We start from the raw sequence: 26,629 nt of genomic DNA, 5'->3' as shown, positions 1-26,629 counted from the left end.
TTTCAAGACCCCCCCTTTTTTTACAGGTATTTAATATTCATTAAACTCCACTTTCAAAAAAGTATAGAATTTCAAACAAGGTATTATAAAAACATTAGACTTTTATTGTACAGAGATAAATACAGCATTAGAAAAAAAAAATCACTAGAAGTGTTGGAATCCTCCTTGCTGGCCTGAATTGAAATTCATAGAAGACTGTTGAACACCCATGTGGGACTGAAAAAGAAAGCAAATGTTTTACAATTTATTTTTGAAGGAAAAAAATGAATAAAATACTATACATCTCGATAAATGCTTCAATTTCACATAGTTCAGAAAAATTATTTTTCAGAAAATATAAACAGAATACATAATTTTTAAAAAGTTACACAGCAAATTCACTGAAAACAAATTAAGCCAGCCATATTACATATTCTTAAAATTGAGAAATTATTAATATTTTTACATAATCTAGTAATAATTGCTAGTTCTAGACATAAGATTTTAAAAATTAAAAACAGTATACCTAGCTAATATACTTGAAAATTACCATTTCTTTATTAAATTCATTAATAATTACACATACTAAAAGCATACACATTCTTGAAAAGAAAAAGATTGCTATATATATACGTAAATAAGTTTGCATCAAATCTAATAAACACTGATCAATTAATTAAAAAAAAAAACCTTTAAGGAAAATAAAATTAAAATTTAATTTTGTATTGGATACCTTTTCCTGAACAATAACTTTTAAAGAATTACAATTAATATGTTTTTAATTAGACATGTTAATACTGGGGCAACATAAAAACAAAACAAATAGAAAGAATGGGGAATTTTAAGGCAACAAAAAGCAAACAGAACAAATGAAGAGAATGAAGTTGAATCTTGGAGAGGACGGAGGAAGAAAAACAGGATCAATTGCAGAAGTACCAACCAAAGTTCCAAAAAGCTCATCTCAATCAGCAATAAGTTTAAGGGTAAGAAATGCTACTTTTTGTCTTTTAATCTACTTACTTAATAATGCACATATAATCGGTGCCCAATTTAAAGAATTTGTCGAAGGAAAATTCAACAAATTGCGAAATTGGGTAAATACAGACTCCTTATGTTTAATGCTTTCTACAGCTATGTGGCGTGGAGCCTCATTCTATATCCTACTTTCTAATTGATTCTTGTTAATAATTATAGAGCAAAAAATTAACATAATACGATTTAAAAAAAAAGAAAAAGAAGAGGTTTTATTATAATTTTAACAGGTACTGCAACTCTAATGTGTGAATCACTAGCATGTAGTGGCTCATCCATTACTGATGGTTCCCAAGTTGATCTGGACTAGAATTTTAATAAATTTCCTTAGTATCAAGTAGATGAGAATCAATTTGCAAGGCCAATGAAAACTTGTTTCAGACAAAAAATGTAATATTGTAACAAATTTGCTGTAGTAAAATACACAGATTTCTCAACAGCGTTTAAATATTTTCTGTATATATGTAATAATATTCCTTTTCCTAAAACCAAATAAGCAAAGTTCTGCAACTAGAATTACAGAGTTGAAGTGTATGTAATAAATAAACAATCAATTACCATACAAAATAAAAAAAAAATTCTGCATTTCAAAATCAGATCACAGGCATATAATTAAGAGTAACATTTTGTACAAAACAATTATATTTAGCATCATCTTAAAAATAAAGTAAATTAAAAAATAAGATGCTCAATTATATGGAATTGAGCATATGCTGGAATCTTAAATAAGTTTTCATTAGAACTTTTAGCAATTATGCTGTTTTTCTGCTTCATTTCAAACCTTTTCAACTGCTTCATTTCAAACCTTTTCAACTGCTTCATTTCAAACCTATAATTTGGAAGCTATATTATCAAAATAATTTCTTCCAGAATTTAAAAGCATTGAACAATTCATTTCTTTAGAAAAAGAACACAGTATTAGCATATCGCAAGTTAAAAATTCTTTCATGGCAATTTTAATTTTAACATTATATACCAATCAATATATCTTTGAGCATTTTAGGATGGGGAGAATTAAGATTTCATTTGCTCACTTTCTGAATAGTAGACAATTTCCACATTAAGCATTGTTTGTTCTTTTAAAATTATTTAAAAGTAAATTAAAATTAGAAAAACAGACTAATCCTTGTTAAATAAAAGAAAAATAGAAAATCCCAAGAGTGCTGAAGCATAACTTTCGATTAAACAAAAAGATCCCTTAAAAAATTTCTATATTTTTTTAGAAATCACAATATCAAAACAGAGTTATGATAAAAGAATAAAACCATAACAATTACGCACATATTTTATCAATTTGAAATTTTTTTTTGATGAAGTATACAAATTTAATTTCTATGATAACAGTTTCAAACATAACCTATGCTTTGCCACAATGTTGCTAGAGCAACTACAGAATCTATTGAAATTAACATATTTCTGTGAGGTAATGTCACAAAGGCATAACTTATTTATATAAATATATATAAAATAAGGATGATATTTCTTTCATCCTTTCCTAGACATCTTAGAAATTATATTCTCTGGAACAAATAGAAATGAAAAAACTCTTAAAACTTTCAAGCTTCATTGAATGAATAACGGATTGATGACTTTCTAGGAGGAGGGGGAAGAGATATACAGATTTTTTTCAAAACCCTATTTTTGAATACTAGAGGAATTTATGGCGACAGAAAAAATAAAAATTTTAAAAACTCTATTATTGTGATAAACACATCAATGGAGACGACATCAACATCTATTATTGGAAAGATACCATTAACAATTTTGATGAAGGGAGTGGGATGAATTTACGCCATAAGAGAAGATCAGAACATTAATCTCTGACTGGATAAGTTTTAAAAGACCTACCACTGAAAAAATATTATTCACAACTTTATAATTAAGTGAAGTGATTGAAATCATCCTTGAAAGAAAGATAAAGCATCAATTTATGGCAGTATAACTGAAAATACAAATATTACTATCATTTCAGCTTAATAAATAATTTATCACAGATCTATCCAATTTAAAACAAACAGAAATAAAGCAGATGTTATGCATGAATATTAAATGCACACCTGTGAGGAGGCAGTTGCTGCAGTGGTATTAGGTGGAGGTGGTGCCATTCGCACACGTTTTACACTGGGACCGTGATTGTTGTTATCCTGATTCCCTTGATTGTTGTTGGCATTGGTCTGCAACAAAGAAGGACATGAAATCATGAACATGTCATAATATTTTTTTTTATAAGCCAGCATATATTTAAAATAAGTAAAATAATTTGAAATTTGCTGGCAAAAAAAATTACTTTAAGATGACAAAACAAGTTTATTTTACGTACACATAAACACTACTTGAACATGGAATACAGTATGTAATTCTCTACAAATAATACTCATTTCTTTCTGGTGAACACCATTTTATTTTCAGACACATTTTTTGTGCCACTTCATGTAGACTATTACAGATTAGGACACCTTTCACAATTGGGTGCCACGTCTAGGTACTAGAATAGTTCTTACACACTCTACGTTCTGATACAAAAAGGAACTAACTAAAACTTTGTACACGACAGATACGCCATCTATCGGCGTGAAGCTGTAACACAGTATGTACTGGCAACCCTCAAAAACAAATAAAACGCACTATTTTTAAATATCATTTGAAATATATTTTTTTTGTAATAACAAGATCATGATTTTTTTTAAAGTGCCTTATATTAATTAAGCCTCAAAAAGAATCAAGTGATACAAAGGCATTACATAGCACATTTTACTACAGAACGGATGGTATTTAAGTAGTTTTGATAGATCAATATTATGAAAGATTCTTACTTTGTTGGTATCTGACTTGTCCTCTTGCTCATCATCAGTAAGGAACTCTCTTTTAGGATAAGGAATGTGGTAACCAGAGAACACACTGTTGGAAAAGACAATTAAGTAACTTAAGAAGATTTTAGACAAAACTTATTTCTTTAGCATACATAAATATGATTAATATATATAAAAAATGCAATATTTATTGTTCTCCTTTGCTAGAACTTAGCAACAACCTTTGTGTTACATCAAAACATAATACTAATATAACTAAAGAACTTAGCACAAATCATTTGCATCAAAACTTAGAAAATTAGAAAGACAGACATTTGAGTTCAGAATTACAGACTGTGCCAAAATAAATTTTCTATTATTCAGGAATTTGATTTGACAACAAATATTCATATTTTAATATAATAGTCGGAAAAGAATTCTACATGTAAAATTTTATGGTTATGAATGAAACTTTGACCTTTAAAAACTTTTTAAACATTTTAAATAATGAAGAATTTTAATGGGAAGTTCTTTTATATTCATTTAGATAACTGAAAATGACTAAACTGTTTCTAAAGGAAAAAGAGCTTATAAAAATCACTAATAAAGACAAGTTTTTGATTGTTATATCTACTAATAACAAAGATTAATGTGTGTATGCACTTGCATGCATGCAAATCCTCTACAGAACAGGCACTTTGATCTACAGGTACCCAACTTAGCATACATATATTTTGGAAGGTGGCGATGAACACCTTGTAATGATATTTAAAATTTTTCTATCATGATTAAAAAAATAATAATATTACAGCACAAGACTAATCTTTTCAGTAATTCTAATGTAATAGTTGTGCCAATTTTTTTCTCCTAAATTTTGGAAATTTATAATTTTTTGTTTTTGTTTGTTTGTTTAAATTTCAACAATACAGCCCTGAAGTTCAGACTATTTTCATCTTTGGCACCTAAAGAGGAAGGATTTGGTTTAATATTCATGTAGTTCACAAAATGAATTTAAAGTGAAGTTACAATATTATGAAAATTATCAGATCGTACAACTGGGTATTTATGTTTTTTGGTAGCAATATGGTGTCATGGGAATTTTTCCCATTAAAAAGTTTATGTACATCATAAACAGAATTAAAGCATGACAATTAAATTAAGACAACTTTAATGTCAGAATATTTGGTAGAAACATAGACATGAAATTATATCTAAACCAATGTAACTGAAGTTAATATAACCAACATATCTGGCAAACCAAATGGTTACAAAAGGCAAAGTTGACAAGACAAGAATAAAAATTATACTATTCTCAATATCACGACTAGAAAAAATATTTTTGAACAATTGGGATAAAACTATCAATTTGATGTTTATGATCTTTTTCCTGCAACTGTTATGAGTGAGTGAGTTTTGTTTTCATGGACTAAAGACCAGATTTGGCCCTGCTGTGCCAATCTTACGGTTGGAATTACAAGCAAATAGTACAATTTTAGATGCCAATAAATATTAAATTTAAAAAGTGTAAATTTACAGTATAAAACAAGGGCAAATGGAAACGTCATTTAAATAAAATGATAAAAACCACTTGTATTAAGAAATACAAAAATGTTGCAGTGTAGATTTCCCACCTTCTATTTAAATCATAGATGTTTGGAGATGATGCGTTAAATATAATCAAAGATGATAAAAAAACAAAAAAAAAACAATAATCAGATAGTATATGAATAACAATTCTTCCACTGCAGGATGCAGCCAGCAACACAAAGGGGTAATAAAATTGCTTCCATATCTGTTATCAGATTATTTATTACAATGAGTTTGTTAAAAAGGTAATCATATAAATTAAAATACTATCAAAATAAACATTTTATTAATTATGAATAAGTAATAATTAATTGGGACAAACATAATATCTAGATATCATAAAAATCTGTCGCTAAACATAACAAATACACAACATATGCACAAATTTCCCACAACAAATCGCACAACTACATAAATTTTTAGGGTTGAAAAATTACTTAAATTCTTCAACATGTTCCCTGCTCAGTTGCTTTATAGTTTATGATACGGATACCTTTTTTTCTTGCATTAATCTTCTAAAACAATAACAATTTAAGGATAATATTGAATTTTAGTACATAACATATTACATCAGTAGCAATGTAAAAAAATAAATAAAAGCAAATATAATAAAATACGCTTACTCTTGCGTTGGCAACGGATCCTCCTGGAAGTAACCATCTTGCATTGCCTGCTCAGATGTTATACGCTTGGTAGGGTCCATCAATAGCAATTTCTGCAACTATAGGGAGTAAAAAAAAAATTGGATATAAAAACATTCATTTTATTGAACATAGATGAGGAAATTGCCCTAATATATTATGTAAAAATAAGAAAAGCTTATAAATAATAAAAAAAATTGCCAGTTATTTAAAAAAAAGAAGGCAACTTTTAGTAGTCTTTGAAAAATTTCTGAACAAAAAAGATTTTAAGATGCTTAGATTTCACAAAATATAACAAGATAGTTTTATAATTTTCTCTGTAATATTGGAGGAACAAATCCCTAAATCCTAATTATATGAATAAAATGGAAAATACCTGAATTTTTTAGGGTTTTTTTTTATATCATGGACATTAACTGCAATATTTTCAAGAAATATTAAAATATCTAATATAGCATTCACATACCTGGATACAAAAAAAATCTTCAAATTGCATTCTAAATTTAAAAAAAAACTAGATATCTCTAGATATATCTCTTTCAGTAAAGCAATTCTTAAATAAAATATATTTGAAAGAAAGATTAATGCCAAAATTATTTCGATTAATTAAAAAAACTGTTGCTTCTGAAAAATATTTAATACCCTCCTAATAGGACAAAAGGTTTTAATTTGAACCAATGGTATCTACTTTCTTGTAAAGAAATAAAGAAAATAATTAACCCCCAAGATTCTTCAACTTGGAATTCATTTCAAGACAAAATTATTTTAGAAATTATTCTGTTTGCCCACTAGTGAATATCGAACATTAAAAATGGAATAAACTAGAAGAATTAAGGGATCAATGGGAAGTCTGATTATTTGAGAGCGTGCGAATTCAAAAGCATTATGAATAATGAATAGGTGAATAAGCATTATGGCTGAAATTCAGCACATGATTTTATTACCAGAAATGCAGATGTATGCCTTATTTACCTGCTGAAAATAATATACTCTTACTAAAGCTGCAGAAACACCAAATATTATCCCAATTATTTCAAAAATTAATATAGCCAATAACTTTAAATCATCTCCAAGTTTATAACTGCTGCTTAAATATTTAATATCTATTTTGTACACATTAACATCAACCATATACGAGTCAGAAAATTATTCACCGACAGTGTGTGGATAAAAAAATTATACTGTTACTAATTAGAGGTTATTAGTATGGATTCATATTCAGCACATCAACGAATGCTGCCATATTTAATATTCATTGCCATATTTAACGAATTCAAGAACTATTTCAATATTTTCTCACAAGTAACATCAGAATTTAAATTTCTAAACTTGATCAGTTATGAAAGTAATATTCTGATAATTTTCTTTTTTGTACCAATGTATACTGAAAGACAATAATTCTGGAAAATACATGTATAAGAACTGCTAATAAATAAATGATGTTACATAGCAATCGGCAATTCTTAAAATAAAATGCGAAATAGAATAGTATCATTGTTCTTCAATTCATTAATCGTATCCAATAATAATAATAATAATAAAGAAGCAGCATAGTCCAACTTTTTTTTATATTAAAATATCTTGGTCAAAAAAACAAAAAAAAAAAAAAAAAAAAAAGATTACTTACAAGCATGAAAGCTTTACTGTCAGGTTTCACTTTATGCTTTTCCATATACTTAATGAGGGAACAGTTGGAGTAACTAGAAGACAAATTTTTTTTCATCACATGTAAATCAAAATACACCGAGCAAGAGAAGATAGCAATATTCAAGGAAAATTTTATATAAAATTTATATTTGCAAAAATGAGCCATAACTGATCAAATGCTTTCTTTGAACACTTTGCATTTATTTTGTATGCATTTAATTGTATCCTACAACGTTCAAAACAATGAGAAAAATTGGAGATTAATTAAAATAATTATTTCTATAATATTTAATTCGCTTTTAAAAATTAATGTTCCAACCAATGTTAAAAATTAAGAAGCTTTTTATTGAAAAATTTCATTTAATAATTAAAATTGTTAGTGACGCAATATTAAATATTACATGAAAAGAATAAAAGTGGAAACACACTTACTTGGACCTTTTGAAATCTTTCATAAGCGTAATATGTTCAGGCATTTTTTTGATATCTTCCCAATCTTTTTCTGGGTAAAAAAAGAATAAAAATTTATCATAGTTAAATTAAATCTAACATGCCTGTATAGATAAATAACCATTAAAGAAGAAAAAGAAAGAAAGAAAAAAAAAAAAAAAAAAACTGACTTTGTATTTAACTTTGTCAAAAACTTTTTTGAAATATTTTAAAACTTTCAAAAACTTTAAAGAAGATTATAAAATAGACATAAACTTATAAAACAGTGGAAAATTTTTTTTGTGAATAATAACATGCATTTTTTTTCTTATAAAATTAGTAAAGTTTAAGGAAAATGAAATTAGTTATAATTTATCAATCCATCTGCTTTTATTAATATAACACTTTTCAAATAAGGATTTGTATATTAATGCATCATTTAATAGATATTATTCACCTTTTTTAAAAATCCATATAAAAGTAAAATTTACACATATTAAGTATAAAGAAATACAAATTACGTAATAATCTTTAGACAAACATTTCTTATCTCTCATAGTATTTGCAAGCAAGAATTTAGAGACGGTCTTACGCCAGTTAAATAATAATAATAATTATTATGTTTTAATATCTGTGCAGAACAAGGTTCATAATCGATTACAAACATAGCCAAAAGATAATTTTTTAAGTTTCATTTTAACCACTAAGAACCGCTACCATTTTAACAAGGTGAAAATGATCCCCATTAATCACTTTCATAAAAGTAAACAGCATCTGAAACAAAGATTGCTTGACATAATGAAGCAATTCACAATATCAAACTTGAATTATTATGTAATATTTTTTATCAAATAAACATCACATTATTATTTACCAATAATAAACTTTTATGTGAAGTGCATAATATTTTTAATTAAATTAATAAATGATATTTTTTTTTCTTCTTATATTAGAATTTTGAGAACACAATTGCCAACATTATTCAACAAAATCTTGCAGGAACTTCAAATAGTGGAATTTATATAGTATCTGCATTTTAAATTTAGGGATGAATAGTTAAAATATTTTGAATGTGTTTTGATTTTATGTGGCAATTTTCATTCAACTCTTTCAAGTTTCTTTTAATTTAAGGAATATTAAAAAACTTGCAGTTTTTTAAAAAAATTATGTCCAACATATGCCCACCACGTAAAATAGTCTTTTACTAAAAGAAATTACTTATTAAATGACAAGAAATAGAAAACTTTTAATGAGCAATAATTGATGAAAGAATCTTTAACACAACTCAATGGTCCTATATAATCGAATTTAACCAATGTTGCATAGAAATTAAAAACAATTACAAATAAGCCATTCTATTTCCGTCTTGTTATTTCAATGCAGCAGTACCCATTTTATTTTTGCCCACTGAAGAGAATGTTAATTTCATAATATTTTGATTACAGATTGAAATCTAAGTAGTCTTTATATCATTAAAATAAATATATTAAAACAAAAATAGTAAATTTTTCAAAGAAGTAAATTTTTTGCACTTTTATCATAAATTATCATTTTAATTCGAATTTCAAACATCAAAAAAATAAATTTAAGCAATTAAGTAATAAATTAATGAAGCAGAGAAGCTGTCTAGTTTTTATAAAACAGCACTATTTTTTTAATTTGATTTTATTAACACCTTAAAAGTTTCAGAATACCGCATGATCTTATTACCTAGAAAATAATTATTTGTCATATTAAGCTTTGTTTTCAAAGTCCGATACAGAGCATTATTCAATACTCCCTCACGTTAAGCATATAAAAGTACATTATTCTTAGAATACATCTCAAATGGAGGATGTAATTACACCAATTTAATTTGCTTCAAATTAAAAGTAAAATCTTTATTTTTAATAAATAATTTATAGAAGTTTTCATGATAAATATTAAAATACATCTTAAAAAATAGCAATCCAATTTCATTTTAATATTCATTTTAAATCCTACTCCAAACCATTTAGAGAAGTAAATGCATACCTAAAGGAAATCCCATGACATTGAATATCCTATCAAGTTGATCATGGTGGTAAGGATTACTTGTCTTAATGTCTTCCTGGCGACAATGGAAAATGGGTTCAGAAGTTAGAAGCTCGGCAAAGATACATCCTATCGCCCAAATATCTAAAAATACACCAATAAAAAATACAACTTCATACTTAAAAGGTATTTAAACACATAATTTTATTTTCACTCATATTTGTCTTATAATGTACATTTTATAAAGGTTTGAATAAAATTTGAATAAACAAATTTACATATCAAATCTATAATTTCTACATAACTTTTAAATTTTAACAGGCTGGGCATTAAGAGACGTGCATTAACAGTCGTGCGTGCATGTCACACACACACACACAATAGAAGAAACTGCTTTATATTGAAGGAACAATCACAAGAATAAAAACAAAAAGAAGGACTTTATAAAGGGACAATCACAAGAATGAAACACTAATAAAATTTATTGTAACGGGTTTGGAAAATTTGCATGAAGCAAGGCACATCAAAGCAGCAATGTATATTTAATATTGCAACAGTAAAGAAATCTACTGAAGACATTTGCCAGCAAAGCATTGAATGTAGCATTTAAACAGAGTTGTACATTATGCTTAGAAAAGAACAGATATTACAAAAATATTATTTAAATGATATCTATATGACATCCAAAGATAAATAATTAGAACCGTAAGGGAAAATGTTAAGTGCAGAATTCTTTTAAAAAATTCAATATCAATTTAAGTGATGTTTTCAATTTGGAGACTATTTTAAATTCAAGGATAATGTTACAAGACAAAGTAAAGAATATTCTCTCGTAAGCAATGACCCAAGAGTTTAATTCCCATCCCCCAGCAGAAAAGAGTCACAACATAACTGAAATAGAACATAGCCACAGAGACAATCAAGCATTTGTGATAGATATAACTATCTTTAAAAAAATCAGGCATGGCAAAACAATATTCAGTATGTCCTTATTTATGTAAAAAATGTCTATTTACAATGATTTTGTCTGCACTACTACTGGACTGATGATGACTAAGCTAATCTGTTAACAGATGAGTGTAGGTTAAACCTTTCTTAAAATAATAGACAGCAACCAATATGATATAAAAGTGGTAATCATTATCATCCAGAAAAGTAACCTATATGGCACTGTAGCCTCATGTTTAATATCTCACACTACTAAATGTTTGAAAAACAAGAAATATGACAGGGGCATAATAAAGAGTCCATGTTCTGACGCTACATGTTTCATGATGCTTCTGAAAACAATAACCTTCCATCAATATAAAAGATAATGTGTGATGCTATCGTACTCAAACTGGATAGGATTGTTTAGAAAAATTGCTATTATATAGGTTATTATTTTATGTAAGCTATATGACCTGTATGTTGATCTAATCTGTATTCCATAGAATTATTGGGGTGTCTTATAAGTTTCTTTTTCCCCATGTAATTAATGTCTTAACTGGGTATGCTTATTTAAACATAAGGCTTATCTATTAGCTGTCTATGGCTAAGCTTGCCATTTCAGAGCTTTTTTAAAAGTATGTTTCATTGGCAATACAGTCTCCTTTAAAATCTTTTTCTACATCATTAAATATAATTAACCAAAGGAAACATTTACAGCATCATAGCTTAAAAAAGAGGCAATAGTACAAAGGATCTTGAAATTTTTCAGTGTAGTTGCCTTTACATACCAAATTACAATACTTTATTTTCAACTTTAAAAAAACAGCCCAATTTTTATCTCATCCTTTTATTTTTCCTGAAAACAGAAGATTACTAAAACTGATAATTACCTTCTTCTAATGCATTAGGGCAATTTGGTATCATTAAAACAAAATTCTATTTTTTTTAAAAAAAAATCAGTCTTCTCCACTCTCTAAATAATAAAATTCCAGAAACTGTCAAATTCTTCAAGATTTTCACTTTTCTTATATATGAAATATTAAAGAAAAAGTAGTGCAATGGGGGGGGGGGGGTCAATTTTGTGTTTTTGACAATTCTCCAAGCTTCAGAGCTTTTAGAGACTGTAAAACACTATTTTGGAATTAGTTACATTTGAACTGAAAAATGTGCAAAATTTATTTATTGTTGCATTTTAACTTTTTCTTCTATAGGGAAAGGAGTTTCGATTCTCTAATTTACAACATTTCAATAAAATAAATAAATAAAATAGACAAATTTGAAAGCATGCCAAAAATTATTTGGTGCTCCGTCATGCATTAAAAATATTCTTACTACAGTGCTCAAATTTCCATTACGTTTTGTTTCAATATAAGATATAATAATAGATAATTTATATATATAATAATAAAAGATATATATAAGATATAATAATTTACAAAGTTTTTATGCACATTAAGGATTTATTTTAGTTCGCAGATAATGTATACGATATAAATTTGAGCTAGACTGATGAAATTTAGACCATATCTCTTTTGATTTTTCTAAAATTTTGTGCGAAATCAAGGGAACACAATAAATATAAAATGCAAAGAGCTAGATGGATAAATTCAGCATATAGTATTAGCATCTAAATATAGACCATTATTAAATTTTGAACTAAATTGACTGTGTATTCATATGCATATACAAAAAGCAATGACTTGAAAAATGAGATTTTATATGCAATTTTGTTACTAAAATTAGTTATGTATCAAATGTAAATTTCAAATTGTCATAAAAAAATGTTGAAAATGCATACTCAATTTTCTTTACTGTACTGTTAAGAACACATCTCTCATGTGCAGAATCGAAATTGAAAATATAAGTACTTTTGATATTCCTGGTCTTGCTTGAACTTTGCTAACAATTATACGAGGGAGTAACATGCTGGGAGAGAGTATCGAGAAAGTTCCAAGAAGATGCCTTTTACCGTTTTTTTTTTTTTTTTTTTTTTTGTTTCAAATGAAAAGGGTTTATAAGATAAAGAGAAATAACAGTATAATTTGAATATACAACACAGGATTTAATAAAGCCAAGTATTATAATTTTTGGAAGCAATTTGAAATATTATATTTTAAAGTAAAATTAGCTATCCCTTGGAAGTATCTTTGATGATTTTAATGATAAATATTCAATATAAAGAAACAAATCACATGCACAAATAAGAAAGTAGAAACTTACCTATGGCTTTTGTGTAATGCCTTGCTCCAAGCAAAAGTTCAGGAGCCCTATACCAAAATGTGACAACTACTGGATCTAGATCAGCTAAAGGCTTCAAAGGCGAATTGAACAAACGAGCAAAACCCATATCCGCTGAAATAAATTCACTGTGCAGGTAAATAACCATATTCTTTTATTGCCAAGAATTTTATTATTATTATATCTTATTTCATCTTGAAAAGAATGTTTTAAAAATATTTATTAATGAGGTATAACTTTTTTCAATAATAAAATATTTGTTTTGGTAATTGGAAATAAATTCATAATATCAATGCATGTCAAAATGTATACATGATAGTTAAAAAACAAAGTTTTCATTTTTTTAAAGGAAAAATAATTTGTAAAATTCGCAATACTTCTTTTCAATATTTTTTTTAATAATTACATAGGTTAAATAAAATAAAATGCATACAATATTAGGATATAAAATCAGTAAAGCTTCCAATTCCTTCTTAGAATATAAATTATTCAAAAGAGTAAAGGCTAACAAACTTTAAAAAATATCAATATGTAAATGTTTCGTTGTAAAAAAAATTTTAATAGGTCAAAAAGTTTAAAAGCTTTATATATAAAATAATTACATCAAATGATTTTTTTCATCGAAGCAATTAGCTTAATTTAAAATGAATGCAGAAGTTATACAGAATTAATTCAGGTTATACCAATGCATTAAATTAAATATATACTGAAAATGTATTATTTTTCAAATGTTAATGAGATATTCACAAAATGATAGAATTTTTATTGCATTACTTTCTTTACTTCTTTGAATTTGATGTAATCTAAAAGTTTACTTACTCACCTATTTTAACTCGCCCTCTTTCAGGTCCTTCTCCCATAACTAAGATATTGGCTGGTTTCTGGAAAGAAATAAAAATTGTAACTTTCAAGTTGATTCAATTTCATAGACATATGATATTTTTTCCCCACTAATAAGAAGATAATTGTTTTCTGAAAAAATATGCATGTTTAAAAGGATTGGCAAAATATTTTCAGGAACACTTACTAAATCTCTATGTAGCACCCAATTGGAATGAAGGTAATGGATTCCATCTAAAATTTGATATAAAAGTGACTTCACCATCCCCTTTGGCACCATCACAGGTTTCTTATTTGCTTTGGCAGCTCTATGGAATTTAATGATATGCTATAAAATAAAACATTGTAAGTAAGTTGAATTTTTTTTAGATGAAAGAGTAATAAAAATTAAAAATATTCTTAAATTAAGATTGAAACGCAACATACGAGAATCGCTTTTCTGCATCTCAAAACTTTTCAATCCTCAACAAAAAGAAACATTTTAACTAAATTCTTATTTTTTAAAAGTTAGTTGTATAACCTTAATTCATCTTTGGAAATAAACAATTACAAAGTGCAAAATGTGAATTTATAAATTTATTATAACAATACAAATTGACCAAACAAACAAAAAAATTTATTAAGTTAGCTATAAGGAAAAGACAGATTTACTGAGCAATCAAATTTATAGAAATTAAAGATATTATAAACTGAAAATGTTCAACTATCTTTGTATAGACATACAGCACAATTCATATTATAATGAATTTGTAATTATAATAAATTAAAAGCTACAAAATTATTTGTGAAAAAATAAGAATAAAGCATCTTACCCAGAGATCATGCTCAGCATAATCAAACAAAAGAAAGACTTTCCTATCTGTATGCGAGAGAAAAACCCTCTGAAGACTGATGACATTTGGGTGTTTCAGCTCTCGGAGAAGCTAGAAAGTAAAATAATACATGCATATGTTTGTATATATTCCATATAAGCAACAGAATGAATTACATCTTTTTTTTTTTAAATAAGATATTTTAGACCATATTATAAATATAATCAACCCTTAAAAATATAGTTCTATTTTAAAATGTGCACAATTTTTTAAATTCAGCATTTTTAAAAATCACAATATTTTAGTTGCCACAGTTTAAAAAAGGAAGCTGATAAGTAAGCACTGCATCAAAATAATGCCTAAAGCTTAATTATAAGAATGAAAATGTTTCAAGCCAGGAAGAAAGACAATAAATCAGAGAATTTTTTTTTATTTCATTTTAATTTACCCTATCCAAAAGCTTATGAATATTTTCAGAAATTGAAAAAGTAAAATTCTTAGTCACAATAAGAAAGTTAATTATAAAATAGATTTTAATAAAGATTTTTTTTCCCAGCACCAATACTTAATTTTTATTAATTCTTTCAAAACCAAATTTTCAGTTGTTTATTTATTGATATTCAATCTTCAATATTTATAGAATCATTTGACATTTTTGTTTGTTAAGAAAAGAAATCCATTAACCTTAATATCAACTTGAACATACAAATATTAATACATAATCACTTATCTAATATTGCTTTATAAATATATAACGACAGCAAAATAAATAAATTTAGAGGAAAGGAGCATGTTATTTTTTAAACATCTTATTAGTAAAAAAATAATTTATACTTACAGCAATTTCTCTGCAAGCGGACATCGATATACCAGTTCCTTCAATCTGTTTTAAGGCATAATCTTTAGGATCGGAACTGAAATGGGAACAACATCTTCATTAAAAAACTATACGAGAAGGAATTTTGAAAGGCATTTGAAATCTTAACATTATTATTTACAATAAATGTTAATTTTATAATGTCGAATACTTTCTCATTTTTAATAATTAATAAACTATTTGGCTTTACAAGATAAAACTTTGGTCCGAATGTAAGCACATTTCACAAATGTATACTTTGTACATTTGATGCAAGTTTTCAGAATATCTTAAAAAATTCAGCCAAATTCTTAAATATGTGCTTATTTTTTTCCAATAATTTTCAAAATAATAATAATAAAAGAATAATTTTTGTACAATCTTAAAATAGGCGAAATTTCTTTTCAATACATTAATTTGGATGCTATAGCTATTTTTGAAAGATTCCTAAAAGGACCATAATCTGCTGGGCATAAGAGGGGAAGGGGATCCTTGAAGATAGCAGGCCACCCTAAGACTTTTAACTCTTTCTGGACAGGAGTTTGATATGCTACAGTAGTATTCAGTTCTTCTATAATGGGTCAGAGAGGATTAATGACTTTAGAAGATGGTCGCAGTAGAATCACAACAGTTCCATCGAACAAAATGTGAATATTTTCCTATTCTAACAGATAATGCCTAATGTCCACAATATCAAAGTATATGAGAATTGCGATGCGTGACCTTTATTTCATTCGATTCTGCAACGTAGACTGAGGGATTCAGTAATATAAACAAGTGTGCTGAATCTTTAAATTTTGCATGTGCACAATGCTTATGCTTCTTTCAAGTGGTTTTCAGAGAGAGACAGAGGAGTATCTTGTATGGTGCAGTTTCTAGTTAACTTCTTTTTGCATAAAGAGTAGAATGCTCTTTCTTTTGAGTGAGTAACCTTTTTTTTTTTTTTTTTTTTTTTTTTCTGGTCTCAAGATGTCAAAAGTAGAAGCAATATCTATCAGAAGCTTATAATATTTTATTACAAAAAGATCCAAGTAGCAGGAAAAAATTATTTTTGCCATGAATTCCTCCAATTCCGATATGGGTATTTTTTATCAGATTCAGAACTTTTTTTTTTTTTTTTAACCCTAGCACCTGCTCAGTTTTTAAATGACAATTAGTCCTATACACTGAAAAATTTACAGATATATGCTTCTATTAATACACCTGGTATGAATAATAATACAATAGTATAACAACTGTGTTAAAAAAAGATTTTTTTTGTGCATATTTTTCAATGAAGACCTAAATTTAATTACAGAATAACCAAACAATTTCAGTCTATATATATATAAAATAATCTAAAACTCAACAGGCCGTATCAAGATTATTTTGGTCTATCTCTTCAGACTCGTTATCATCTGAAGCAATTAACATTTTTTTACCACAGAATATGCCAATGGGTTTAGTAATTAAAAAGATCTAAAAATGTAATTTACTATAAATTAGATGATTATATTCTTTTTTTTTTTATGAAACAATGTCAAGAAATAGGTTTTTGAAGATATTGCTATGCTTTTAAAATAGTCATACAATAGCATCTTCAAAACAGACTGTAGAACTGAAAATCTGGATAAGTTCAGACCTATTAATACATAAATTTAAAAACGAAATCAATAAAAATGCACCTATTGATGAATTTTTGTTTATATAGAAATGCAAACTTGATTTTTGGATATATTAAAATATGTTCCCATCAAAATGATTCTGATGTGGAATAAAAATATATAAAATACATGAACCCGATACATTTTATGTTTGGAACTTTTTAATAGACAAACCCAATGATTTCAATCTTGCAGCAAGAGGTGGTCTATATGGCAGAAACACTACGAAACCTTCACGAGTGATCTTTTAGGGAAAAGATACAACTTTATATTTTTTGATAGTCTATTCACTTCACTATCACTTGCATTAGATTCATGCAATGCAAAAATGAATATTTATAGCAAAATCGCAAGAAATAGGAAAGGTCAACCAAAAATATCCCTATCCTGATTGCATTTAAAGGGCAAGGAAAGCAATATTGCTTTTAAGAACAATGTATGGATACCAATTAAAAGATTCTGGTAAATAAAATTACAAAACGAGAGAAAATATTAAGTAATAATAACCAAAATGTATATTACAGTACAATAAAAATACGAGAAGAGCGGGTATTAGAGACTCACTATCCATCTTATAGGAACTTTATCAAGTGGCATAATAAATTAATTTTTAGACTCCTTGACATTAAGATCTGCAATTCTCATTTTATGTGATGTAATAAAATGATACAAAACCCCATTACTTCAGTTTTGAATAAAATAACTGAACAAATTATGGAGAGGGAGTTCAGAAGAATGAAGTGATATGGGATGAGCCAAGGATAGAACCTGGGACCTTGTGGTTAGCAGTCCAGTAATTAAACCATTTTAACCAAAACAATCATTCGGGTAGAAGAGTTGTTAACTGGCCTTATATGCTATTCACCACAGTACTCTCCCTCCAGTGAGTCGGAGGCGAGATGAACGATATCGCTGTTGAGTGGCGATGTATTGAGTAGCTGTTGTCTAAATGGACCTGTACCCTATTTTCAGTAGCGCCAAGCATTATGGCGAGTTTTTTTTTTTTTTTTTTTTTTTTGTGGGTGCTGATGCGTCAAGCGTGTCTGGCGACTTTGGGTTGCTGCGTCGAGTCTGACGACTTTGGTTTTGCTGCGTCAAGCGAAACTCACGACTTTGTTTGCGGGTAGATGGTGCCACAACAGCTGTTACTGTGTTTTAATATCAATTTAAAATTAAAACGATTTAAATTTCAGAAAGAGATATGAGGAGATTAACAAATTACTGTATTTTACAAACACATAAATTCTGAATTCTTTTTTAAATACATGCAATTTATTTTTCTTATATCTACTTCATTTTAATTTAATCTTGAGTTTTAAGTAATGTTATCGCTTATTTTAAATAATAATTCATTTTAATAAAATGAAGATTCTTAAAAAGTTACTTTTTCAGGAAACCATTATATTAAGAGAAAGTATCAAAAATAAGATCTCCTTCTGCAGAAAAAAATTACAAAAACTTGCTAAAAATTAATACTGAAAAAAAAAAATGAAGTCTTAAGTTGAAAGAAAGTTTTCTAATTCAACATTTTTTAGAGAAATATTTATGAAGAAATATTATGGATCAGTTCAATAGCAAAATAATTTAAGGAAAACAGAGCGGATGGCTTTAAAATATGAAAAAATTCTGCAAAAATCAGGTTATTACATGTATTAAACAGCTTTTCTTTTAATTATACATAGTTGCAATTGCAGTTTTTGAAAAAAAAAAAAAATATATTAAAGCATATGTGTAAGAGAAGATGAATAATACCTAGGAAAAGTATCATTGCCACATTATTAATACTTTTTGGAAAAAATTGGATAAGCATATAAAATATTTAAAAATTAAATCTCCAAGTTTTGCCCAAAGTCTATTTTACTCACCCATCTTTTCTTCTTGCTTTGTAAACGTGCCCATACGTTCCCCGTCCGACTTTGCAACCTTCATACTCGAACAAATCTTCTACCTTGGCACGTTCATTGGCAGTACGGACTTTAAAATCAAAATCCATTATGTCTAGAAGACTGAAATAAACAAAAACATAAGTATTCCTAGACATAATGTCCAATAATGTTATCAATAATTCGAGAGAATTTTGGCTGAAAATATAAATTAAGGGTTAATTATTTTTCAATTTGATAATAACACTTTTACAAGTAATTACATGTCAATCATTCAATACTACTCATTAAAATAATATATCTTGGAAAGTATTAGACAGTTTCATTTTAATAATATAGTACATTTTCAGATATAAAAATACAGTGCTTATCAGCACTTTTAATTTAACTTGCAATAGATATTGTACATTTAAAAGAAATACCTTTATGATGTCAGCTAGACCCATTTCAATGTACCTAAAAATTGAATTTCCCTTTGCAAATGCAAAATCTTTAAAAATACTTCTTGATATTGTATTGTCCTCAATGAACATTGATGTATCTTACGAAGATATCTATAGATATCTATCTATCCTGTTTTAATAATTATAAAATTATGCTTTTTTGATTATAAGCTTAAATTTTCAACAAAAAATATCTCCTTTGGAATTAGAAATTATAGCATTGTTATTTAGATACCATGAAAATATTACCCAGAAAGCAGTTCAATATTATGATAAATGGCTATGCATTGTCAATATGCATCTTAAATAACAATAAAGTTTGCTTTTAAAAAAATAATTTTATTGTTTCATAAACTTCTGAGAAATTAACAACAACAACAAAACATTTATTGTACTAGTACAATAGAAGCTATAAATGCAAGCTTCACTACTAATGTCGTTAACGTTAACCAAATATTCTAATTATAAAACATTTAAATTCTATCTCGCATAAATTATAATCTTATAAAATTTGGAATTATTTTCCACTTTACATATCATAAAACTTTTAGTATTCAATTTTATACAAAAAAACATTAGTAACAATGAAAATAAATTACTCATGATATTACGTTTATGTAAAGAACTAATATATTCAATCATTTAATAAACAATTACGTTATGATTAGAGATTCAAAACTTTTCGCAAAACATACTATGAATATATGATATATATATAAATATATATATATGTACCAATCAATATAAAGAAAGCAATTGTAAAACGTGTTTATTAGCGGTAAAAAGTTTGGGTAACTTCTATCCGATAAAATTCATTCTCCATTTAAATACATTTCGAATCCAGAATAAGATTATAAGGAAAATGTTTAACTTGTTTATAAATGAATAAAAGTAATAAAAACAAAACATTTTTTATTCAATTTATCTGTACGAGCATGTTTTGTGAACATGCATCAAAATAACCACGCTGCAATTGCACAAAATATATAAAACTAATAAAATATTTTTCATGAAAATGAGATTCAAAATAAATGCTACTTACCTATAAAACAAGTAAAAATCACCTAAAATAAAATGCGGAGAAATTAATACTACTGCGGCGCTTATTAGAATTTCGTTGTCCACAAAAACGATTGTTAAATTTTACTTAAATGGGGAATAAACTGTATAGATATGAATGATGACTCTTTAAGCTAAAGATTAAAAGATTCAGTTTGATTCCCCGCCGTCATAATTGTTATATTGGTCGCATTTTTTTTTTTCAAAATTCAATTAAATTCTCGCACATCAAAAGAAAAATCAGAGCGGCTTACAAGAAAAAGTACGAGCCTGAAGTAAGGATATATTGCGGAAAAGCGCATGCGCATTGAACAAACTTGCAAGGAATAAGATCCAAGTATGATTTACATATAAATAATGCTCCTAGTAATTTTCCTCTGTAAAGCATTGATGCAGAACTACAACAGAGAGGGATAAAAAGTAAATTAAAAATGAAATTTCAATAATTCAGAAACAGGCGAAGAGCGCAATACGAATTTCCTGTGAGTCATTCATGAACAAAGTAGTAGATATTAGATATGTTAGCATTTCAGTCCAGTTCTATTTTTTTTTTTCCGAATCGGAATTTCCCATGACTGAACAAGATTTTAATACAGTGAAGCTTCGTTTTTACATCACATCTTTATTTATCGCAATTTTTTGAATAACATATTATCATATCACAAAATGGGAATAAATTGATGTCTTTAAAACGAATTTTCAATTTCAGTTGCTTAAAGAATCTTTTGCAATTCTTCAAATAATTTAACTTATTTAGTGAAAAAGCTATGTTATTAATATTTTTTATTAGCGAATGATTACTTCCAAAGTAACTGAAAAATCATCCTCTTTAATAAGAATAAGTTATTCTTTTGGGGGAGGGATTTACTTGCATTTTGTATCAGCGCTCATCCTTTTTTTCACCATGACTTTTAGGTTGTAAGTAGTGAGTTGAATTAAAAAAAATGACAATACTTAGAGAAAATTAAATACTTAATTTAAGGAACTGATTATTAAAATAAAAGAACATTTTTATCAATCAATGCTCTTTAGACAAACTATTAGTTCAACAGCACAAATGTCCAAATAATTTACGTTCTGCGCACATGCGCAAATTTACAAGCAACACTCTCTTGAATCAGCGAATGGGCGCTGTGCTGCAGGCGGCAGACAGAGCACAAGCTTTAGTTGTTTTGTATTTTATCACCGTTTTTGTTATTATTGCTTGTTGCCTTGTCCTGTGTGTTAGTGGCCCGGTTTGGTACAAATCGACGCATTTTAATTTTATTAGAATGACGTTAGGTAACTAATTTATTTCTACATTTACGAAAATGTAGTTATTGTGCATAGACTGTGAAGTAGTCTAGGTCTTTGTTAAAAAGTGACATGATATTTTTGTAATTGTTAAGCCTATTGTGCGCTATTCAATAAAAATTGCAAATGTTTTTAATGAAAGCCCCTGAAATTTCGATTGAAATTAGTTCTCAGTCAAACTCTGATCATAGCTCGAAGAAAATCATTTTTGTGTGCCGAAAAATTTAAATTATAAATTGACATTACGGCTAATTGTCAAATATCATCCCCACTTTCAATTTTGACTTTTTCGACCATGAGGGTAAGTTATGATATTTTTGTTCATTTTTTAGTTGTATTAATGTCCAATTTTTACTTTGTTTAAATATTTTCTCTAAATATCTTTTCTCTTTCAAATTTTTTATTATGTGATGTATATTGCAGAAATTTTAGCGATTTCATAGAAACTTGATCTGCAAATAGTAATATTCTTTCTTTTTCGTGTGATGTACTAATTCGGTGGAAAATATTTAGGACCTGTTTTTTGTTGTTGTTGTTGCTTAATTGTCTGCTAGTTTCTTAATGCTTTTAAAAATAAGAAATTATTAAATTGTCGCTAAAAGATTTGGCTAGACATTGATGTATTTAAATGTTATTACCTTATTTTGAAATTTGTGATGAAATTTTATTAATGACAATTTTTATTGCTATTTATTTATTCTTAAAATATTTAATGACAAAGGGATTTCTGTTAATTTGTCATATGAAGTTATTAATAATTTTATGTTTGCTGCAGTAAATTTAATAAATAGCATGTTAATATTTTTATTGTATTTATTATGAAGTTTTCATTGTAAAATTTAATCACAGTATGAAATTGTATAAACTTTGTTAAATGTGTGTTTGCAAATAAGATGTAAACAAACTCAGTATTCAGTCTGCTGATATTTTTTAAAAGAAGCATTCTGAGAAACATAATAATATTGTAAGTCTTATTGATCAGTGTATTTCAGTTTTTAATTTAAATGCATTATAAATTTATCACTAAAGCCAAAAGTAGTTATAAATTTTCAGGATTAGTTCGCAAGTTCTTGATAATTTTTTTTTTTTTTGTAAAATATCGTTTGCTTTAGAAATATATCTTAGAAATATACAAAATGCTATTTATAAAAGCATTTTGAAATTTTAATTTAATTGCTTACTAGTCAATGTTAAGAATTATTGATAGTTTATATAAATATATATATAGTAGATTTAAGATCCGACTGGAATACTTTTATTTTTTAATGTTAGAAAAATGATCAGTTTTCATGCAGTCTTTGTCCAAATTAATTGTATTGATTAATAAATTTGCTTACTTATATTTTACAAAAGATAAATTCTTATTCAAAGCAGTCTATTTGATTTATTATTTAAATACTGAATGCTGAAATTCAGATTTAGAATTTCTAATTGACATGCCAGGTATTAAAGTTATTGTTTATATACTATAAATTGTTGTTGATCACTAAAACAAATCAAACACATCATAAAGTTTCAATGTAAATTCCTATTAATAAATTTTTTCTAATTTTTTGTATATTGTGTTAAGCTATAAAACTAGTTATGTTTTTTTTGTAAAAGTTTTCATGGAGTAGCAAAATTAACTTAGACAAAATTAACAAAATTAATCTTTTGAAAACTTTATTCTATCAGTTTACGATTATAATAAATAAGATATTTCAATAAATATGTCAATATTTTCAATCATCTTTCTACCAATTTTTGATGGGAAAATTTTATACACATTTAAATCCAGTGTTTGATTCCCAGTTTCCATCGTGAAAAATTCTGTTAAAACTGAATCAAGGAAAATTTATTATTTTTTTCTGTAATATCACTAGTTAAGTTTTTTTTTAAAAAAAGTTTTTATGTTTATATTCTAATTTATAGTATTTGCATTGTTGCTGTGTTAATTTTAATTTGATTAAATATTTAGTTTTTTGGTCAACAAGTGTCTCCTTACAGGCCTTCTGTAATTAGTCTTGTAGTGAATACATAAATGCCTTCAAAAGGATATTTTTGGTAAAGTGCTTTAACAAAAATGAAAAATATTTTGAAATGTAGATAACTTTTGTTTACAATATTACTTTTTGTTTTCTATAGGGTGATACATGTATGCTTTTATTATTATTTTAATTGTTGACAACCATTTTTTGTACTGTTCATTTCGGTATCGTGAGATGACCACTTTTCATCGATTCTATCTCACTAAGGGCTAAGATGCGGAGAGACGTGCACATTTCCAGAATTTTAGTTTATAGTTACATATAAACATCTTTCTTTCCTCTCACCCTAATTTGTTGATTTAAACCCATCCTGATGCATGTGCCAAAGCGCAGAGGGTTTTAGAATCCGTTGTCAAACAATAAGCAAATATAACATTGAATGTATACATGTGTTTTATTTTATTCATTATATGCAAGAAAAATTGATAACATTATGATTCCCAATGCATTATTTGCATCTTCAGTTTATAATACTGAACAATTTATTTTTTCTCTTATATAAATATCAAGTCATCGTGCACATGTATATTCATTAAGAATTGTAAATTTGTAGGATTATTATCACTATGGAGTGTAACTGGTTTTAATTTTTTTTTTTTTTTTTTTTTTTTTTGACAACTGCCATTTTTCTAAATTTGTTGTTGTTAGTATTGGGAAAGAATAACACCATTTTATGTAAATGCATTTTATTTCACAAAATAAAGCTGCAACTTGAATTACATGTTCCTAAGAGTAGCATATATATATATATATATATAATTTAATTTAAACTTAATTAATTTCCTAATTTAGCCCATGTTAACTTCATTCTAAAATTTTCTCTTTTTTCCTGATCCCATTCCACTTTTTCTGTCAACAGAAGCTTCAACAGAATATTTTTCTTCAACAGAAGCTTTGTAAAATTGCTGAATCGGCTAAAGATTGACACATTCCCACACTGAGTAAAGGGATAAAATATTGCTGATACAAACAAATTCCACTAAATGATCCCTATATTTTCCTTGCTTGTGATTGACATGTGTTAGAAATCCCTATTAAAATCTCACAGTATATATTCACAAGGATAAAATTTTCATGAGCTTTCACTCTGTGTCATTCTATGTTGTGTGTGTGCTCGTCACTTCTGCTTGTACATAATGTGTACCTGCCTGGGATGAAATAAAACGATGTCAAAAAAAAATCAAAAATCTCTTCACTGTCTTTGAAACTGCCTTCTGATTCAAAAATTATATGCTTATATATATATATATGTATGTATGTAAACATATTATTTTAGGCATATTATATGCAAGGAAAAAGCAATGAGATACATCAGTCTACATTGCGATACAAGAGCAAATGAGGCCAAAATTTTCTGTTCAGTGGCTTTTACAATGAAATTTTGGTAAGGATTTCTTTGATGCATATAGGCTTATGAAAGGGAATCTTAAGTAACTTTGAAAGAATGTTGTAAACATTTGGGAATTTTATCCCTTTGCTCAGAGTGAGAGGAAGTTTTAAAGTCAGCAGTTTTATGCAGTACATATAGAATTAAATAAATAGAAAGTGGGAATTGGATCAGGGAATAAGAGAAAAGTTTAGAAGTTAATATGGGCTAAATTAAGATAAAAATTGGGAAATAAATTAGAATTTAAATTAGATTAAGATATATCATTACATATATATAATGTTTATGGCCTAAGCATGTGATAGTCAGATAGATCATTATCCGAAAAATAAGACATATGAAGTAAAATTTCCCAGTAAAGTTTGTGGAACATCTTGATTATTTTTGCCAAACGAGATATAATAGTATCTTGAAGCATAATCGCTCATTATTATTGACTAGTGCTAACTGTTTTTGATGTGCTGCAATTATAATCCTTTTCAACAAAGATTAGAGAATCTTTGTTTTGATGGTTTTCATTCTTAATAATTCCATATAAGATCATTTTGCCTACCAAACATACACATTGGACTTTCTGTGTTTGGATATTTTATTTGATGATATATACCACAGTGCCTTAAACAATAAATTTTTTCTTTCATTTCGCAACACTCATTTCTTGTTACATGCTAGTATCTGGTTTGGAAATGAAATTATCTTGCAGCATAATAACATTGGAAAGCCGTTAATGTATTATGGAACTTTTTCTCAATTAAAATATGAGACACTCACTTATTGAACTTCTATCTTTTTCCAGTCTTATGCTTATGAAATCAAATAATTTCTTTCATTATTTAAAATTTCTTCCTTGTTAATTTTGGATTGCATTTAGTGTCCTCCTGCGCATGGCTTTTTGGTAGCAGATAGTATCCAACCTTGACTTGTTTTGAAGACTCTCTTATTTTGATTGGCTAAATTTCTTTCATTCTGTTTCCTCATTGTGGCTTATCCGACCTGGTCGACAGTAACATCAAACCAGGTCCATGAGATGAGCCCGAACACTCATCACAAAAGCGCTTAAAATGCAGCTTCAAAAGGTCAAGGACCCAGAGGCACCAAAGT

General features: G+C 27.1%; 2 protein-coding genes across 5 annotated transcripts in view; one reads left to right on the top strand and one right to left on the bottom strand.

Moving 5' to 3' along the window:
• Positions 1–83: 83 nt before the first annotated feature.
• Positions 84–21,340, bottom strand: LOC129966837 (cyclin-dependent kinase 8-like). The gene is made up of 14 exons (XM_056081425.1): positions 20,805–21,340; positions 19,302–19,442; positions 15,776–15,851; positions 14,938–15,048; positions 14,313–14,453; positions 14,109–14,166; positions 13,268–13,399; positions 10,118–10,261; positions 8,108–8,177; positions 7,656–7,728; positions 6,011–6,108; positions 3,825–3,909; positions 3,069–3,185; positions 84–216 (listed from the first exon to the last, which is right to left on the bottom strand). Exons 2-14 carry the CDS (start codon positions 19,427–19,429, stop codon positions 145–147), a joined length of 1,305 nt encoding a protein of 434 aa, XP_055937400.1. The 5' UTR covers positions 19,430–19,442; positions 20,805–21,340; the 3' UTR covers positions 84–144.
• Positions 21,341–21,967: 627 nt separating this feature from the next.
• The window catches only part of LOC129965555 (RNA-binding motif, single-stranded-interacting protein 2-like), a 59,605-nt gene continuing 54,943 nt past the window's right edge, over positions 21,968–26,629 (top strand). Inside the window, exon 1 of one of the 4 annotated variants that reach the window (XM_056079549.1) lies at positions 21,968–22,415. In XM_056079549.1, the coding sequence (XP_055935524.1) occupies positions 22,410–22,415 (6 nt within the window). In that variant the 5' untranslated portion in view covers positions 21,968–22,409. The remainder of the gene's footprint in view (positions 22,416–26,629) is intronic. The other 3 variants (XM_056079551.1, XM_056079548.1, XM_056079550.1) reach the window with 3 other exon arrangements.

The sequence above is a fragment of the Argiope bruennichi genome, chromosome 4 (genome assembly GCF_947563725.1).
Source record: "Argiope bruennichi chromosome 4, qqArgBrue1.1, whole genome shotgun sequence".
Lineage (NCBI taxonomy): Eukaryota > Metazoa > Arthropoda > Arachnida > Araneae > Araneidae > Argiope > Argiope bruennichi.
The sequence above is the reverse complement of the archived record's forward strand: the minus strand, read 5'-3'. Positions and strand labels throughout refer to the sequence as shown.

Coding starts and splice junctions, on each gene's coding strand:
- LOC129966837 (XM_056081425.1), bottom strand. CDS start 19,429: ATGGATTTTGATTTTAAAGTCCGTACTGCCAATGAACGTGCCAAGGTA. Junction 14,454..14,937: donor ATGCTGAGCATGATCTCTGG/GTAAGATGCTTT, acceptor TTTATTTTATAG/CATATCATTAAATTCCATAG. Junction 217..3,068: donor CAGCAACTGCCTCCTCACAG/GTGTGCATTTAA, acceptor TTTCTTTTTCAG/TCCCACATGGGTGTTCAACA.